General features: G+C 43.0%; 1 protein-coding gene across 4 annotated transcripts in view; it reads left to right on the forward strand.

Moving 5' to 3' along the window:
- The window catches only part of LOC111140879 (kelch like family member 3), a 177,599-nt gene that overhangs the window by 91,347 nt on the left and 70,171 nt on the right, over positions 1-16,081 (forward strand). For all 4 annotated transcript variants that reach the window (XM_022493117.1, XM_022493118.1, XM_022493119.1 and 1 more), the window contains 2 exons: positions 4,145-4,251; positions 13,286-13,407. In XM_022493117.1, coding sequence (XP_022348825.1) covers positions 4,145-4,251; positions 13,286-13,407 — 229 coding nt within the window. The remainder of the gene's footprint in view (positions 1-4,144; positions 4,252-13,285; positions 13,408-16,081) is intronic.

Consider the following 16,081-nt stretch of genomic DNA (forward strand, 5'->3'; position numbering starts at 1 on the left):
TGTGTAGAATTGTTGAATCACTCTGTTGTATTCCTGAGACTAATACGACATTGTATATCTGTTATACATCAATAATAAACATTTAAAAAATAAATGATAAAATATTTTAAAAATGAATTGACTGTAAATATGAGGGTTTATTTCTGAATTCTCAATTCTATTCTGTTGATCTTTATATTTATCCTTCTATTATTACACACTATTTTTAGCTTTGTAGTAAGTTTTGAAATTGGGAAACATGAGTCTTTCACCTCTGTTCTTTTTCAAGATTGTTTGGCCATTCCAGATCTCTTGCATTTCCACATAAGTTTTAGGGTCAACTTGTTGATTTCTGCAAAGAAGCCAGCTGGGAGTTTGATAGAAATTGTGTTGAATCTGTAGAACAATTTGGGGGAGTATTGCCATCTTAACAATTTTAAGTGTTTCAGTCCATGAACACTGGAGGTCTAAGTCTTCTTTAATTTCTTTCACTCTTTCTTTTTTAAAAATTTTTTGGTGGGCAGCAAAGTGAAGTTTATTCAGTGATAGTACAAAGCTCCCAGAGAGGGAGGGGACCTGAGAGGGTTGCCCTCTTCTTTAATTTCTTTCAACTGTGTTCAGTAATTTTAGAGAACAGGTTTTGCCCTCCTTAAGTTTATTCTTAAGTATTTATTCTATTTGATGCTCTTATAAATGGAATTTTTCTTAATATCATTTTTTGTTCATTGCATGTGTATAGAAATACAGTTGATTTTGTATATTGATATTATATTGTGCAACCTTCTTAAACTCATTTGTATTAATTTTTTTTGGTGGATTCCCTATATGATTTTCTATATATGAAATCATGTCATCTATGAGTAGAGATAGTTTTATATCTTCCTTTTAAATTTATATGTTTTTCATTTTCATGTTCTGTTTCATTTTGTTGCTTCATTGCCCTGGCTTGCCACCCTAATCTTCTCTTACTTACCAGCAGTATTTGGTATAGTTGATTATTCCTTGCTTTTTTGTAGCCATCTCTTCACTTGACTTAATGGACACCATAATTTTTTGGTTTCCCTCCTGTCTCAGTGTTTACTTTCTCATTTCTTTAGCTGGTTCTTTCTCTTCCTTCTGAACTCTTAACCATCTCCCACCTTTGAAATTAAGACTCATGTATCCATCTCCGTATTTGATAAACCCCACTTAGATGTCTAATATGCAGCTCTAATTTAACCTTAAATGGAGTGTTTTGTGGGAAAAAAAAAGAGAAAGAAATGTTAACATTTACTGAATGTTTACTATTAGCACTATTCATTATCTTGTTTACAACACATCTGAATTCTGATACCCAGCGGACATGAACCCTGGTCACTTGGATTCCAGGGCCTGATCTTCCTTCCTAACAGCTATCCCAAAGTGTATAGCCCTACTTTTTGTTTCTTGAGATTGTCCTTTGGAGTAGGGTGGGACAGCTCAGGAAAAAAAAAAAATCCTACAGGGTTTCCAGTCAACGGAATTAGAAATGCTTCTGAGCCATGCAGTGCTTCGGAGCTGTGGCTTCTGTTTTCTGTACAGACTGGTTACACTTCAGTGTGCAGACAGGCTTCACCGTTCGCAGGCAAAGCCTACATTGAGTTTCTGGTGAGTTCGTCTTGGTCACTTTTCTAGGTTGCATTTTTTTTCGCCTTCAGATACACTTCCAGTCCCACAGAACTGTTCTCATTCATCTGCTTAACTGGAGTCTCCATCTTTATTCCTCATTCCTTCTTGTCTCTTTCCCATTTGTTCATGAACTATCAGCTCCCCTGGCTTTGTGCAAGACATGCCACTCCAACATTTCCCTTTTCAGCACCTGGCTCAGCTTTTGCTCAGCATTTCTGACCCATCTGTTTTACTTTTCCTTGTTAAAATACTGATTACAAGAACAACAACAACAAGTTGTACTTTTTTGGGGGAGGGGGGTTAGTCTTTTTTTTTTTTTTAATTGAAGTATAGTTAACAAGTTACTTGTACTTTTAAATAGTGATGAGAGAACTCCATTGTCTCCCTAGAATCTTTTTTTTTTTAAAGATTTTTATTTATTTATTTGACAGAGAGAGATCACAAGTAGGCAGAGAGGCAGGCAGAGAGAGAGGAAGGGAAGCAGGCTCCCTGCTGAGCAGAGAGCCCGATGTGGGGCTTGATCCCAGGATCCCAGGATCATGACCTGAGCCAAAGGCAGAGGCTTAACCCACTGAGCCACCCAGGCACCCCTCTCCCTAGAATCTTTAATGAAAGTTAAGTGCAAATGTTGGGAATACATTTTTTTACAATAAATTTAGGCCAGATTAAAAACTAGCCTATTCTCAGGTAGCATTTGCAATTGATTTGGTACCCATGGCGGATATCCCTTTAAGAAAAATAGAATACCGTGGTGAGATTGTTTGTCCAAGTTCTCATAGCCGGTTAGGGGCAGAGCCAGTTCTCTTCCCAGTTGAGCTGGTTTATTCTGATAAAGTTTGTATGTAGGGTCTGCCGTCCACTGTGGGGTGAAGTCTCATCCCCAGGTTTTGCCTCTTGCTTCCCAGAGATCTCACCTTTCCCAGAAACCCTCCCCTGGGGACTTTATTCCATTCACCTTTCCCTATTGGGCCTAATTATCTTTCCCTTTCAAAGTATCAGCCCACCATGAGTCACTATGGTAGTATATCCAGAGTCAGAACTAGATGCAGAACTCAGCCTTCTGTGGCTTTGGGCCACCTCTCTGAACTTCATAGATCATCTGGCATTTACAGCTCCCGCCTTTTCAAGCCTTATGATTCTATGATAAGCAGTCTTGGGCTAACATCTGAATAGTTGGCAAACGCTTAATATGCGACACAGGGATGACAAATAGGTAGCTTCTTTTCCATCATTTGGTTCTGGCAGGCTCATTATAGCCATTTCATCGCTGTCACATGGAACCCGGCCATGACTCAGACTTCTGAGTCCAGTAGCGCCCTAGGTAACCACTGCCACTAGATTGCAGCTGACATGTGTTTGTCCTGTCTTCCCTCCCACATTTAGTGCTTCACTCTGAAGGAAGGATTAGTGGTAACCAGGTTACCATAGATGTTGGGAACATGGGGTCTGGGGTTTAGCTACCTGCATTTGAATCTTGTTTCCACTACTCCCTTTTTGTATGACCTTGAGAAAATTACTTCTCTGGGCCACAGTTTCCTTTTTTGAAATATGGAACATAATAATAATGCTACCTCATGGGGTTTTAGAGAGGAATAAATGAAATATTAGGTACAAGAAAGTGCTTAGTACAGTGCCTAGCACATAGAATCTAATGTTAACTCTTGGAAGGCTGGTGGAAGAAAAATTCTTGGGTCAAAATGGTCTTGTGGCACCCTTTCAATCCTTCAAAGTTGTCTGATATCCATTCTATGAGTGTGGATTGATCCCTTTTTAAAGTTTATTCATTTATTCATTTATTTACCAAAAATTTAGGGCTTTCTGTATGCTGGGCTTGCACCCAGGTGTCTAGGATCTAACAGTAAACAAGTCCCTTTCAGAGCGCACAGTGTAGTGGAGATGACAAGTAAAAAGGTAGTTACAGTAGCCTTATTAATTGCAGAGATTGGAGTTTCAGGAGTAATCCAGGGTATTTAAGCTGTTCAGGAGTAACCTTCTTGGCGATAATGTTAAATCTGGGTGGGAAGATGAATACTTGAGGCCTCCAGACCTGGCTGGCCTCTTACGAGTATTTCATGGGTATTGGATCCCTTGGGGGATTGATAATGTTCTCGCTGGTGGCACACCTCCGCGGCACGCTCATGCTCCTTGGCATTCAGCCAGTCACCCAACTCATAGCCCCAGACTTTCCCCGTTGCTCTCTGAGCTGCTGTCCCAGGGTCTCAGAGCAGATAGAGTTGAGAAGCAGAGATGTACAGACAAAGGAAGGAGACTTGAAGAGGCAGCTCCTGGATAGTTGGATCTCTCTGTGTGCCTTAGGAAAGCATGAACGCCAGGCTCATCAGGGACTTGGAAAGTCAATGAGCTTATCCCCCTGCCTAACTCAGTATGACAAATGTCCCTGACAGCCTTGTATGGTGGCAGTGTGGAATCTGGGTGGAAGGAAAAAAAATGCCCTTGTGTGGCTGGGGTTGGGCGTTGGTGCTGTGATCCATGCTGTCCCCTCGCTGGTGTTTTACAGTAAACAGCTGTTGTGTGACGTGATGATTGTGGCGGAAGATGTCGAGATAGAAGCCCACCGTGTGGTCCTGGCAGCCTGCAGCCCCTACTTCTGTGCGATGTTCACAGGTATGGTGAGGGGCAAACAGTGACCCACAGTTACGGGCCCACAGCCCCTCTGAGGGAATGTTTTGGGGGGGTGGCATGAGGGGAGGGAGGAAGGAGGATGCCATGACATGAACTGGGAGGAGCTTCTGTGTGTCAGAGACTATGTTTTGCCCCACGGAGGACTTGATGCAACCAGCCTGGCGTGCAACCCCTTGCCCGCTCTGAGGAAAGAAGAGGTAGAATCGGAGCTTATTAGTTCTCAGACTTCAGCGTGCATCAGAATCGTGCAGGGGAGCTTTTAGACATGTAGGCTCTTGGGCTCATCCCCACGCCTCTGATCTTTCATTTTGCAGATGGGAAACACTGAGGCTGAGAAAGGGGAAGGAACTTGCCCCAAATCACCCAGGATATGGGTGGAACTTGGCTTCTTGATACCTTGCCCCGTGCTGGACTAGTTTGTCCTTCCCTAGCCATTCCTCCCAGGCAAGGTCTGCCAACCTCCTTGAGCCTTTACAGGAGTGTAGAAGACATTTGGAAGAAGTGATGGTGGGGCTTGGAGGGGATAATAAGACAGGAATTTTCACCATCTGGCGTTCAGTTTCAGTACCTTTGCCAACTTTCTGGAGAAGCCATCCTTCTTGTGCATGCCAAATAGCCCTGTCCAACTAGTTCACATGTGAGACTGAATTCCTCGAAACCCGTGGGTGGAGCTTCCTGTCTGTAGCACCTTGCAGCACCTCCTCTGCTCTACAAATCATTGCTGTCCAAGGGCCAGCTGGGCTGGGTGAGACCCTCGGACTGGGTCAGGTGTCCCTTCTCCACGTTTGCCAAGTACCCAGTGCTGCTTTTGAGCGTGGTCACTATCCCTCTGTGTTCTTGTCGGTTTCCTGGGGTCTGCTGTGCCCGTGCTCTGGGGTCTGGTATATCAGCTGCTTCTCATGCTGCAGGTTTTTTGTTTTTAAATTTAAAATTTTTAAGAGATTTTATTTATTTGTCAGAGAGAGAGATGGAAAGAGAAAGCACACACAAACGGGGAGGGGCAGAGGGAGAAGCAGACTCCTTGTGGAGCAGGGAGCCCAATGCGGGGCTCGATCCCAGGACCTTGCAATCATGACCTGAGCTGAAGGCAGAGGCTTAACTGACTGAGCCACCCAGGCGTTCCTCGTCCTGCAGTTTACAGCTCAGGTGTCTCCTCTGAGAGGCCTCCTCTGATGACTCTCGCCATAGTTCCCCACTATGTACTTTTTAATAACATTTATCCCTCTCTAAAAATCCTGTTGTTGGTTGTCGATGTGTTCTTTATCTTTCTCTCCTCACTAGACTGTAAGCTCCGTGAAGACAGAGGTGTTGTTGGATTTGTTTACTACCACATCCTAAACATCTGGTACACAGTAGGAGAATTTTTTTCATTAACTTACAACGTATTACTTTCCCCAGGGGTATAGGTCTGTGATTCATCAGTCTTACACAATTCACAACACTTACCATAGCACATACCCTCCTCAATGTGTGTCCATCACCCAGCCACCCTCTCCTTCCCCCTCCACCCCCCAGCAACCCTCAGTTTGTTTCCTGAGATTAAGAGTCTCTTATGGTTTGTCTCCCTCTCTGGTTTCATCTTGTTTTATTTTTTCTTCCCTTCTCCTATGATCCTCTGTCTTGTTTCTCAAGTTCCTTATATCAGAGAGATCATATGATCGTTGTCTTTCTCTGACTGACTTATTTCACGTAGCATAATACCCTCTAGTTCCATTTGTGTCATTGCAAATGGCAAGATTTTTTGGATAAGATATTATGGCTGCATAATATTCCATTGTATATATATACCATATCTTCTTTATCCATTCATCTGTTGATGGACATCTAGGCTCTTTCCATAGTTTAGGAGCCAGATGTTTTTTAAGTGAATGAATGAAATGCCTCCACAGTTGATGGTGAGCTTTGAGCATCTGAGGACCAAGTCTTGTCACAGTTGAATCCTCAGAGCCAACCACACAGGGCATGGTGTTTAGGAGACAGTAAATAAGTAAAGTTTGAAAAATGTGAGCTTGCTAAGAATGGGTGAGTGCAGGCACCCAATTTTTGCTGAATGGGCTCTTATTCTCTTCCTAATACATAGTTTGTGGCCTTTCCTGGGCAAGAGTTGTTCTAGTTGGGAGTGACTTATCCCTTGTGTATTGAGAGTTCCTCCCCTGGGGCTCCCTGTTGGCTCATCTTGTAAAGGACCTGTGCCTCTACCAAGTGGACTAAGACACTTACCTCACTGTGAGCCTTGGGCTGGGAATTAGTAGCCAAAAAAAGGTGGCTTAGAAAACCAGCTAATTTTACTACCTGGAAGTTTTGAGCTGGATTCTCTTTGGTGTAGTTTCATACTCTAGTAGTAAGGTTTTTATTTCTTTGTTTGCTCCTCTCCCTCATCTATTCCTCTGTCTTTAAAGTAATTCATTTTGTTTGCAATAGTTATTTAGCTGCACCTTCACTAAGTACCTCTGCCAGTCCTTTTTCTCTTGCCTGCATGGTTTGGAAGGTCCAGTGTTGAGAGAGGAAATCTATTTGGAATTGTAATATTGGCCCCACTTGTTGTTAGTAAACTTGCCTCTGGGGTAGTGGAAGTGTCTACCCAAAAACAAGGTCATTCTATCAACAGATAGAAAAGATGCTTCTGGAGCAGATCTTGGATTCTAGTCGTTAAAGGGAGGAAAAAAATCAAGAATAAAACAGTCTGATGTGATCCCCAGCTCATATCTTCCTTGAATCTCGTTACTGTCCATCCTTGAATCCTCCCAGATATCTAGCCAGCCAGCCAGCCAGCCATCTGCCTGTCTCTCCACCCACCCATCTATCTACCCATTTAAATACTACTCACATATGTTCATGGCAGGAGAAAAAAAGAGAAAGAAAACCGCGGACAAGCCAAAAAATAAAAATAAAAAGTTACATATAATATAACAAATATAATATTATAGTTTATATCCTTTCAGAATTTATATTTGTAAATATATACAGATATAAAATAATTTTTAAAAATTTATTTGAGAGAGAGAGAGGTTGTGAGAGAGAGAGCACGAGCAGGGGGGAGAGGGAGAAGCGGGACCCCCACTGAGCAGGGAGCCAGACATGGGGCTTGATCCCAGAACCCTGAGATCATGACCTGAGCTGAAGGCAGACGCCTAAACAGCTGAGCCACCTGGGTGCCCCCAAAATAAATTTTTAATATAAATTCATCTTGTATATACACAGTTGATGTAATGTGTATACTTAAAAAAAATTGCTGTTCATTGCCCAGGAATGTTCTCCCCACCCCAACCTCTTTGCCTGTCTAACTCCTATTCATCTTTCATTACCACTGAAGCAGCACTTCCTCAGGTCGGCTTTCCCATGATCCCCTTGGATTAGGTTAAATTCTTTTGCTATTTACTCTTATGGTACTTCATGCTTGTCTTTAGTATTAGCGCTTGTCTCATTACTTCCTCAATATCTGATTGCTCTGGTCAGTCAGTTAAGAACTGTACCTGAACTCAGTGCTGTGTCCTCACTGCCTGGCTTGATCTTCCATGTAGTAGGTGCTCAATGAAGTTGGCTTAATTGAACCAGCAGTACATCTTCATGTCCGTGAAATCACATCTACATCATCATTTTAATGGTTTCATAAGATTCCATCATATATATCCTAATTGAAAATCCATTTCCTCTTTGATTAGAAAAGATAATTCTTTCTAATATTTTGCTATTTTAAGTGATACTATAATGGGTATCTTTGCCTCTTAATCTTATTTACCTTATGATTATATCCTAGCATAGATCACAAGAATAAGGGTGTACACATTTTGAAGACTTGTGAAACACATGCCAGAAATCCAGTTCTTTGAACAGTTATACTAGCTTGTACTTCCATTGATAATATATGAGATCTGTGTATTTTTTCAGGCCCCTTGATTTTGCTTAAACCTTGATAAACAGGTGCAAAAAAAAGTAACACTGTAAAATTTTGTTCTGATGATCAGGTTCATCTTCAAAATCCATAAATTTAGTCATGAAAAGGCCCAGCTGACTCTCGTTAAGCCCATTTCTATCAGCGTGTTTAAGGCCAAAATGAAAAGGAAATACTCGTGACATTCTTCTGACTTGAGTGGTGTGATTACGATCTTTTTACTCAGGCTTAACGTGTTTTTATTTTTTTGTCCTCTCAGTTCATATTGCCCAAGTGTTCCAGATATTAGCCCTGCTCCTTGACCATGTCCTGCCCAGGGTAATTTGGAATAAATGTGAAACAGGTCTGAGTGCTCACAGGAGGGTGTGAGAGGGCTTGTGAGAAGATCTGGGGTGGGCCGTCACTCAAACAGTCCAGCACTCCTTCAGCACAGTCATTGGAGAGGCCAGCAATGCTGGGCTCTGCCCGTCTTTGTCCTGTCAATATGGAATACTTTAGATGCCCCTGCTTCCTCCCTATGGAGCACCTCCATCCCCAGGGAAGCTAATTTACCCAAATAGCTGAGTCAGTTTTGGTCTTCTTTATTATGCCTTTTACTATGTGTCCTGTGTACTAGAATATTTTTTACTCCATGTGAGTTCCTACATGTTGTCCAAATACATTAAAAACAACACCATCTTATAATGTTAAAGGAGCCAAGTTTTAAAGAATGGGCTCAGGGTATGAGCGTCCATCATCACTTGACCTGATGGAAGTGTGGAATTGTGGGCTCTTTGTGGTTCTCAGACATGTCTAGGTGCAAGGACCTAAGGTACATCCTGAGGATTTAAAGAAGTTTAACAGCTAGTCCTTAAGTCCAGGCCACCATCATCTTTCATCTAATTTCCTACCCCTTTGAACTAGTTGTCCTGCCTCCTATTTTGTTCCCTCACCTCCAGCCTGTTCTCTACGCTATAGCTATCACATCCAAAATATCAATTGATGTATCCCTTAGCTTCTTCAAATCTGTCAGCGGCTTTTTCTCGGCATGAAGTCTGAACTCCTTGACCTGGCTCATAAGGCCCTCCAGTGGTCTAGACCCTGCTTATACCTCCAGCCTTGTCTCCCCATTCCTCCCTTTGTATGCTTTGCTTCTGCCAGACTCAATTTCCTAGGGGCCTAGAACAGGTCATGTTCTTTCTTACCTCTCTTTGCCTGGAATAAGTATTCTTCCCTTATATTTACCTCTCTTCTGAATAGCTATGACTCCTTCTCCAGATCTCATTTTAAACCAGCGGTTCTTAAACATTATGAATCAATCTGATGAAAACAATGGACTCTGCCCCCGCAAAAAGCAAATATGGGCTCTTGTGTGCTCATCATTTTACATGTAGTTCAAGGTCCAGGAATCCTTGCTTAAGAACCCTTTAAGCTGAGCCCTCTTTTCTAGTATTCAACATACTTTGTAATTGTTGGTTTATTTGTCTCTCTCCACTGGACTGAGCTCCATGAAGGTAGGGCTGTAACTTACTCATCGTGGTGTCCTCAGGCCTAGCACAGTGCTTAGCACACAGGGACTGTTTGATACATGTTTGTTGAATGAATGAATGAACAAACAAAAGAATGAACAAATATCTGTCCTTGATCATGCTCATTTTGGAAGAACAGTACATGCAAGGTACAGATGACAAACTGACGTAAGGGGGCTAAAAAGATGTGCAAATAACAGACATTTTCTGAAAGTTCAGAAACTGAACTTTCTGGGCGGGGCCTCCTGGGAAAGACAGGAAGAGGGCTTTTGGATTGACCTTGAAGATGGAAGGACTTATAGGATTCATGTTTTGTTTTCTAGAAATATTTTGTCAGTATAGTGGAAGTGAGGAAAGGAACAAGAATCACCAAGACTTTGTTGACTTCTGCCCCTCAGTCCAGGGAGTTGGAGTCCAGGGAATTATAAAATATCAAGAGAAAGCCCCTTTTCTTCCTTCTTTTTTTGTTTTTCTCCAACAAGTTTTTTTTTTTGTTTGTTTTAAAGATTTTATTTATTTATTTGACAGAGAGAGATCACAAGCAGGCAGAGAGGCAGGCAGAAAGAGAGGAGGAAGCAGGCTCCCCACTGAGCAGAGAGCCCAACGCGGGGCTCGATCCCAGGACCCTGAGATCATGACCTGAGCCGAAGGCAGCGGCTTAACCCACTGAGCCACCCAGGCGCCCCTCCAACAAGTATTTTTTAAGTGTTTGTTATATGCCAAGGACTTTGTTAGGTGTCGAGGATATTTTGGCAAATAAGCTTGACAAGATCTCATTCCTCTTGGTTCTTGCTTGCCTAGACCTTATGTACTAAGTTGTCCTCAGAATTTGGACCAAAGCCTTGTTTGGGAATACTTTTATCAAGGTCATTAGTTAGGGTGAGGTTTATATTACACAGGGATTTATGAGAAATGAAATGCGGTCTATAGTTAGGCCAAGATGCAAATCCCAGCCCTTTCTCTCACAAGCTATATGCAAATACCTTTTGAAATTCCAGTTCTTTAATTTGTAAAATGGAAATAATATCTACCTCCTGGAGTTGTTACAAGGATCGAGTGAAATAATGTGTGTAAACCCTTCGCAGAGGTCCCGGCACACAGTAGTAGCTATTACTGCTACCATTTTCAGAGTCTGTTTAAGCCGAAGCCTTAGTTTGGTGCAGTAACTTCTGCTGGTCTATAAGAAATAATTAAGATTGGATTAATACTTAAGATTGATACTTAAGATTAATACTTAAGATTGGATTTGACAAGTCTGCTTGACTTAAACAGGTTTCCACTTTCCTATAAGGGAACTTTATTAAAACAGATTTTGTTTTTGAGGCCATGGTCTTTCTTTCACATGTATTTTCCCCCTTGCTTATTGAAGTCTAGAAACTTCAAAGTCATGTTAAAGAAGCAGGAAAAAAAATGCCTCGAAGTTCCATCCTCTGTAAGACTGTGTCTTAATGTTTGCTGTACATTTGACTAATAGGAATGATCTTTCATTCCCCCAGAAAAATAAAACTTTTGCCCATATATACTAATATTTTCATATAATTTCAGGAGTTCCCACTTGTTTATGCCAAAGTCACAAAATTAATTAACTAATATGACTCCCAAGTACAGATCCACAGAGAGAAAACAATCAAGCAGGGCTCCATTTTCACACTCACATAAGAGTTTCTGAATCTCTTGGTTCTCGTGTTCACATGGTTCTTTTTTTCAGTCTTTTTTTCTAAGGCCCAAGTTCTTAACCAAAGAATTGACTTACTATAATTATCGCTTGCATTAAAATTGTCAACTGGATTCTTATGGATAAACTTCTTAATAGCTGTTTAGAGAGATGAGTTGAACTTCTGATTTCCTTGGGTGTGTGTTTTTATTTATGTGTCTTGGAGTAAACTCAAGAGGGGGATTGTGAGCTCCTGTCTAATGGGTGCAGTAGAAATCCACTGTCCTTTCCTGTTTCCTCTTAGCCTCTTTGTGCTGCCTCAGGGCCCTTTGTCCTGAGACCTTTTCACTGGCTTCTACCAGCAATCAGAGAGAAGACAGAAAAGAGCGGAGGGTTTCTGGTCTACCCGATCTGGCAGTGGAGGGAGTGAATAGGAGTCAGAGTAGGTTTTTCTCCCTTTCCTCCCTGTTGCAGACTCATTCAAATCTCTAACTGTGTCAGGGTGGGAATTATGGATTGGTGGAAGAATCATGGTCCGCCTGTGCAGCTTGGAGGTGGGCGTCGGCAGCCCACACACTGTACTGTACTTTATTTTCTTGGCTCCATTGCACAAATTCCACAGAGAGAAAACAACTACCCAGGCTCTGTTTTCATACTCATACAAGGGCTTCTGAATTCCTGTTTCTTGCAGTCAAGTTGCCCTTTATTTCAGTCTGCAAAGACACATGTTGAGCCTGTCTCTTCCTTCTGAACTCAGCAGTGTTTGTTGAATGAGCCTGGCTAGAGATAAATCCATGTGCTGTCTAGAGAGCACAGGCTGAGCTAAGGGCCCTCAGGACTGCACATGTGCCACGGCTGCCCCAGTTTACAGGCTTTGTCCTTCCTTTGTTGGATTATTATCAGGGCCTCCCAACTGTTTTCCCTGCCTCTGATCCAACTTCCACCATATATCCAAAATTTCATTCAGAAATACCCATTTGTTGATGTCATTCCCCTATTTATCACCTTTCAGTGGTGCTACACTGAAGATAAAGTCCAACCTCATTTGCATGGCTTACAGGATCTGCAAGGCCTGGCCCCTGGCTACCTCTCCAGCTTCCTCTCACTGTCACCTTGGACCACCCTCTCACTGTTCCCCAATTTTATCCTTTGGCACTTTCTTGCCTTTATACCTAATGTTCCTGCCTCCAGCTCATGCTCCCTCATCTTTGCTGCCTGTGGAAATACCCAGCTTCACTGAGACCTCCTATTAGGGTGGCTTCCCAGGGTTGGCTGCTCCATCTTCTGCCTTCGTGGGATTTAGTAGACAGTAGTGAGAATGAGTGTGGGCTCTAGGGTCCTACTCCCTGGTTTCAGTCCCAGCCTGGCCCCCTCCTAGATGTGTGACCGTGGGCAAAATGAATACCCTCCTGTGCCTCAGTTTCTTCATCTATAAAATGGGAGATAATATTAATGAAACTCACAAGTGGTGGTCGTGAAGATTGAAAAAGGCACCACTTTCAAATGCTAAGCATAGTGCTTAGTCACAGCACTCAGTAAATGTTACTTTGTATTGTTATACTGGTACTTTGTATATATCTCTATTAAGCTCCTATCATCTCATATATTTCTATGTATCTGCAGTGCTAGACCATGTGCTCCTTGAGGACAGGCACATCTCTTATTTTACTTTTCCTGGCCCTGTGTATATAAGCTTACAAGAGATGCTGCTTGAGTTACTGCACACAGATGTGCTTCAAATGGAAATATGCGGCAGATTGAGTGGGGAATGCTTCAGACTGGTTTGCAGATAATTATAGACCCAAAGTTGGTGTGACCCAGATGTCAGCTGTTTGAAGACTCTTCCATGCCCGAATCCCTTCTGCAGCCTCCTGGTGCTTTAATGTTGCTAAGACAGGGCAACTTTCCCTGTGAAAGTTAAGCACCAAGTTTGTGTCCGTTTGGTTTTGTTTTGGACTGTAGGTGACATGTCTGAGAGTAAAGCCAAGAAGATAGAAATCAAGGACGTGGATGGGAGGACACTGAATAAGCTGATCGACTACATCTATACAGCGGAAATTGAGGTGACTGAAGAGAACGTCCAGGTAAACTCAAACTCAGTCCTAGCTCATAGCTCATCACGCCCTCGGGGTCACTGTCTTATAGCCACATTTCACTGAACCCTCACAACAACTCACTGGGTAGCTGGAGAGGACACTAAATCTCCAGAGAGGTTAGATGACTTGCCCTGTGTCACATGGCATGTGAGTGGGTGACCGACCCTCAGAGCCATACCTGCCTGACTGTGGCACCCATGTCCTACACTGCAAAGCCACGATACCTGTGAAGGAGCTTGGGCCCCGAGCACAAAGTCTTTATATCATGTTGGTTCCAACTCTGGGTGAAGGAAGAACTCAAAGCATGGGTGACCCTTCTTCTCCCCAGTCATCATCTCATTGCAGAGAGTTTCAGTATGGATGGTGAGGTTGTTAAACATTTTTCCTGTTTCAACGTGAGTCAGCCGAGTTTCTCTGAGCGCTCAGGCTCAGCAGTGGAGGTGCCAAGCCCCCAAGTCTGAGCTTCAGCAGGGGTGTGTGGCTGTGAAGCATGTGCCTTTTCCTCCATTTGTGGCCCTGCCCTCATCCTTGGCCATTTAGAGCCTTGAAAAGAGGAGCCAGGGAAGACATGGCTTCACCCAAAGGTGTGCGTCTTTACCGTGGGGACATGACACAGCATGGACCTGCTTCAGTAGGGGAGATGGTTGAGGATATGGCCCGCTATGGAGGCCTTCAAAGGCCAGGGCTAAACCCAGACGCAGGACAGACTATTTCTTGTCAGTTAGGGCCTTACTATTTCAGTGAAGTGCTGGAAGTTGCAGGTGATACAAAGGATTTTTCTTTTATCTTCTTTTAAAAATTCCACCCGATTTATTGTGAGGCACATACCTCTCCAGTGACCAAAATACCTCTTCCCCTTCTCCAGAACACCACTTCCTTTATCAGGATAAGGTATTTGGGTGGCTAAGTTGGTCCTCATTCATTCATTCACTCATCGAATTCAACCCAAGTGTTTGAGTGCCAGTTATATACTGGCTACTTTGTGGGGCACAGTGATTGTGACAGGAGCTGTGGCAACTCCATCGCCTGCTGTCATGCAGTTTGTGGTCTAGAGGTGAAGACACATGCTCGTCACGTAAGCACACAGGAAGTGTCTGTGCTTTACAGTTGTACACACTATCTCCCAAAAGAGCCCTTTCCAGATCCTCTCATCCATCCACCCCTGCCTCGATGAGGGGACTCAGTCTGGATGGATGAGAGGATCTGGAAAGGGCTCTTTTGGGAGATAGGATTTAAGCTGTGGCCAGCACAGGTGGGGGAGTTAGCTTGGTGTGCTGCAGAGTACCGTGAGGGTGAAGGGTACATGATGCAGGCGGGTGGGGGGTGGGGTGGGAGGTGCCCTGCATTCCGTCCTGCAGAGCCTGCCTCTGGATAGAGCCTGCCTTTGTCTCTGGCCTCTGGACTTGGATTATTCAGTGATCTAATCTAACAATCCCTTGCTCTTTTAAAAATGGAGTTATATTTTATACACTGTAAAACACATAGCCTGCCCCTTTTGTTTCTGGTCTTTTTCATCCAGAATGGAGTGGGCAGCAGAGTACTCACATCTCAGGTCTAGTAGCAGAATTGAAACAGTGGGATAACTTTTGGGCACTAACAGTGAGTGCAGAGTAATTTGGTATGAAATGATTATAGTATGTGTGTTGAAGAAACATGTTAAATAGATGATGGTTATACCATTGCCATCACATTCATGTTCACTTTGATACTTTTAAAAAGTGGTGTAAATATTGAAATTTACAAGATCCAAAAAAATTACATCTTTTGCAACTATGAAAAGTGCTAGATGTCAACCTAAAAATATGCAGGGGGTAGAAAATTTTTAAATTTTTAAAAATCTTGCATTAGGTTCTAATCTATAACTTTAAACAGAGATTTATTTATTTTAGAGAGCAGGGGAGAAGGGCAGAGGGAGAGAGTGTTTTAAGCAGACTTTGCACTGAGTACAGAGCCCGATGTGCGGCTTGAGCTCATGACCCTGAGATCACAACCTGAGCCAAAGAGCCCGGTGCTCAACCAGCTGCACCACCCAGGTGCCCCTAATCAATAACTATTAATCCTATAGTGTCATAGGCAGAGTAATGACCCCCCCTCCTAATGTTCATGTCTTAATTTCTGGAACCTGTGAATATGTTAGGTTAACTGTCAAAGAGGAATTAACCTTGCAGATGGAATTAATGTTGCTGATCAGCAGAACATGTGATGGGGAGATTACCTCAGATTATTGGGGGGGGGGGTGTAGTCACAGTGGTTTGCTAAAGTGGAAGGGGGAGGGGAATAAGGAGAACCAGAGAGATGTGACCCAGCACAGGCTCAATTTGATGTTTCCATCTCTGAAGACAGGGGAGCCATGAACCAAGGAATGTAGGTGGACTCTAGAAGCAAGAAAAGCTAGGAAACATATTCTCCCTTAGAGCTTTCAGAAGGAACACAGCCCTGTTGACACCTTTATTTCAGTCCAGGGAGACCCGTTTGGGACTTATGACTTCCAGAAGTTCCAGAAAGTGAATTTAGCCACTAAGACAAAACCAATATCCACCCTCTCCTCCCCTGCAAAAAGCCCCCACAATGCTGTAGGTGAGGTTGTAGATTCTGTGACTGGAACCAGCTTTTTCTTCCCTTTTTAGCATGTATTTGCCTATTTACTGAGTAGTACCTCCCC

This window comes from Enhydra lutris, unplaced genomic scaffold, assembly GCF_002288905.1.
Source record: "Enhydra lutris kenyoni isolate GAN:26980312 unplaced genomic scaffold, ASM228890v2 scaffoldscaffold5, whole genome shotgun sequence".
In the NCBI taxonomy this organism is placed as follows: domain Eukaryota; kingdom Metazoa; phylum Chordata; class Mammalia; order Carnivora; family Mustelidae; genus Enhydra; species Enhydra lutris.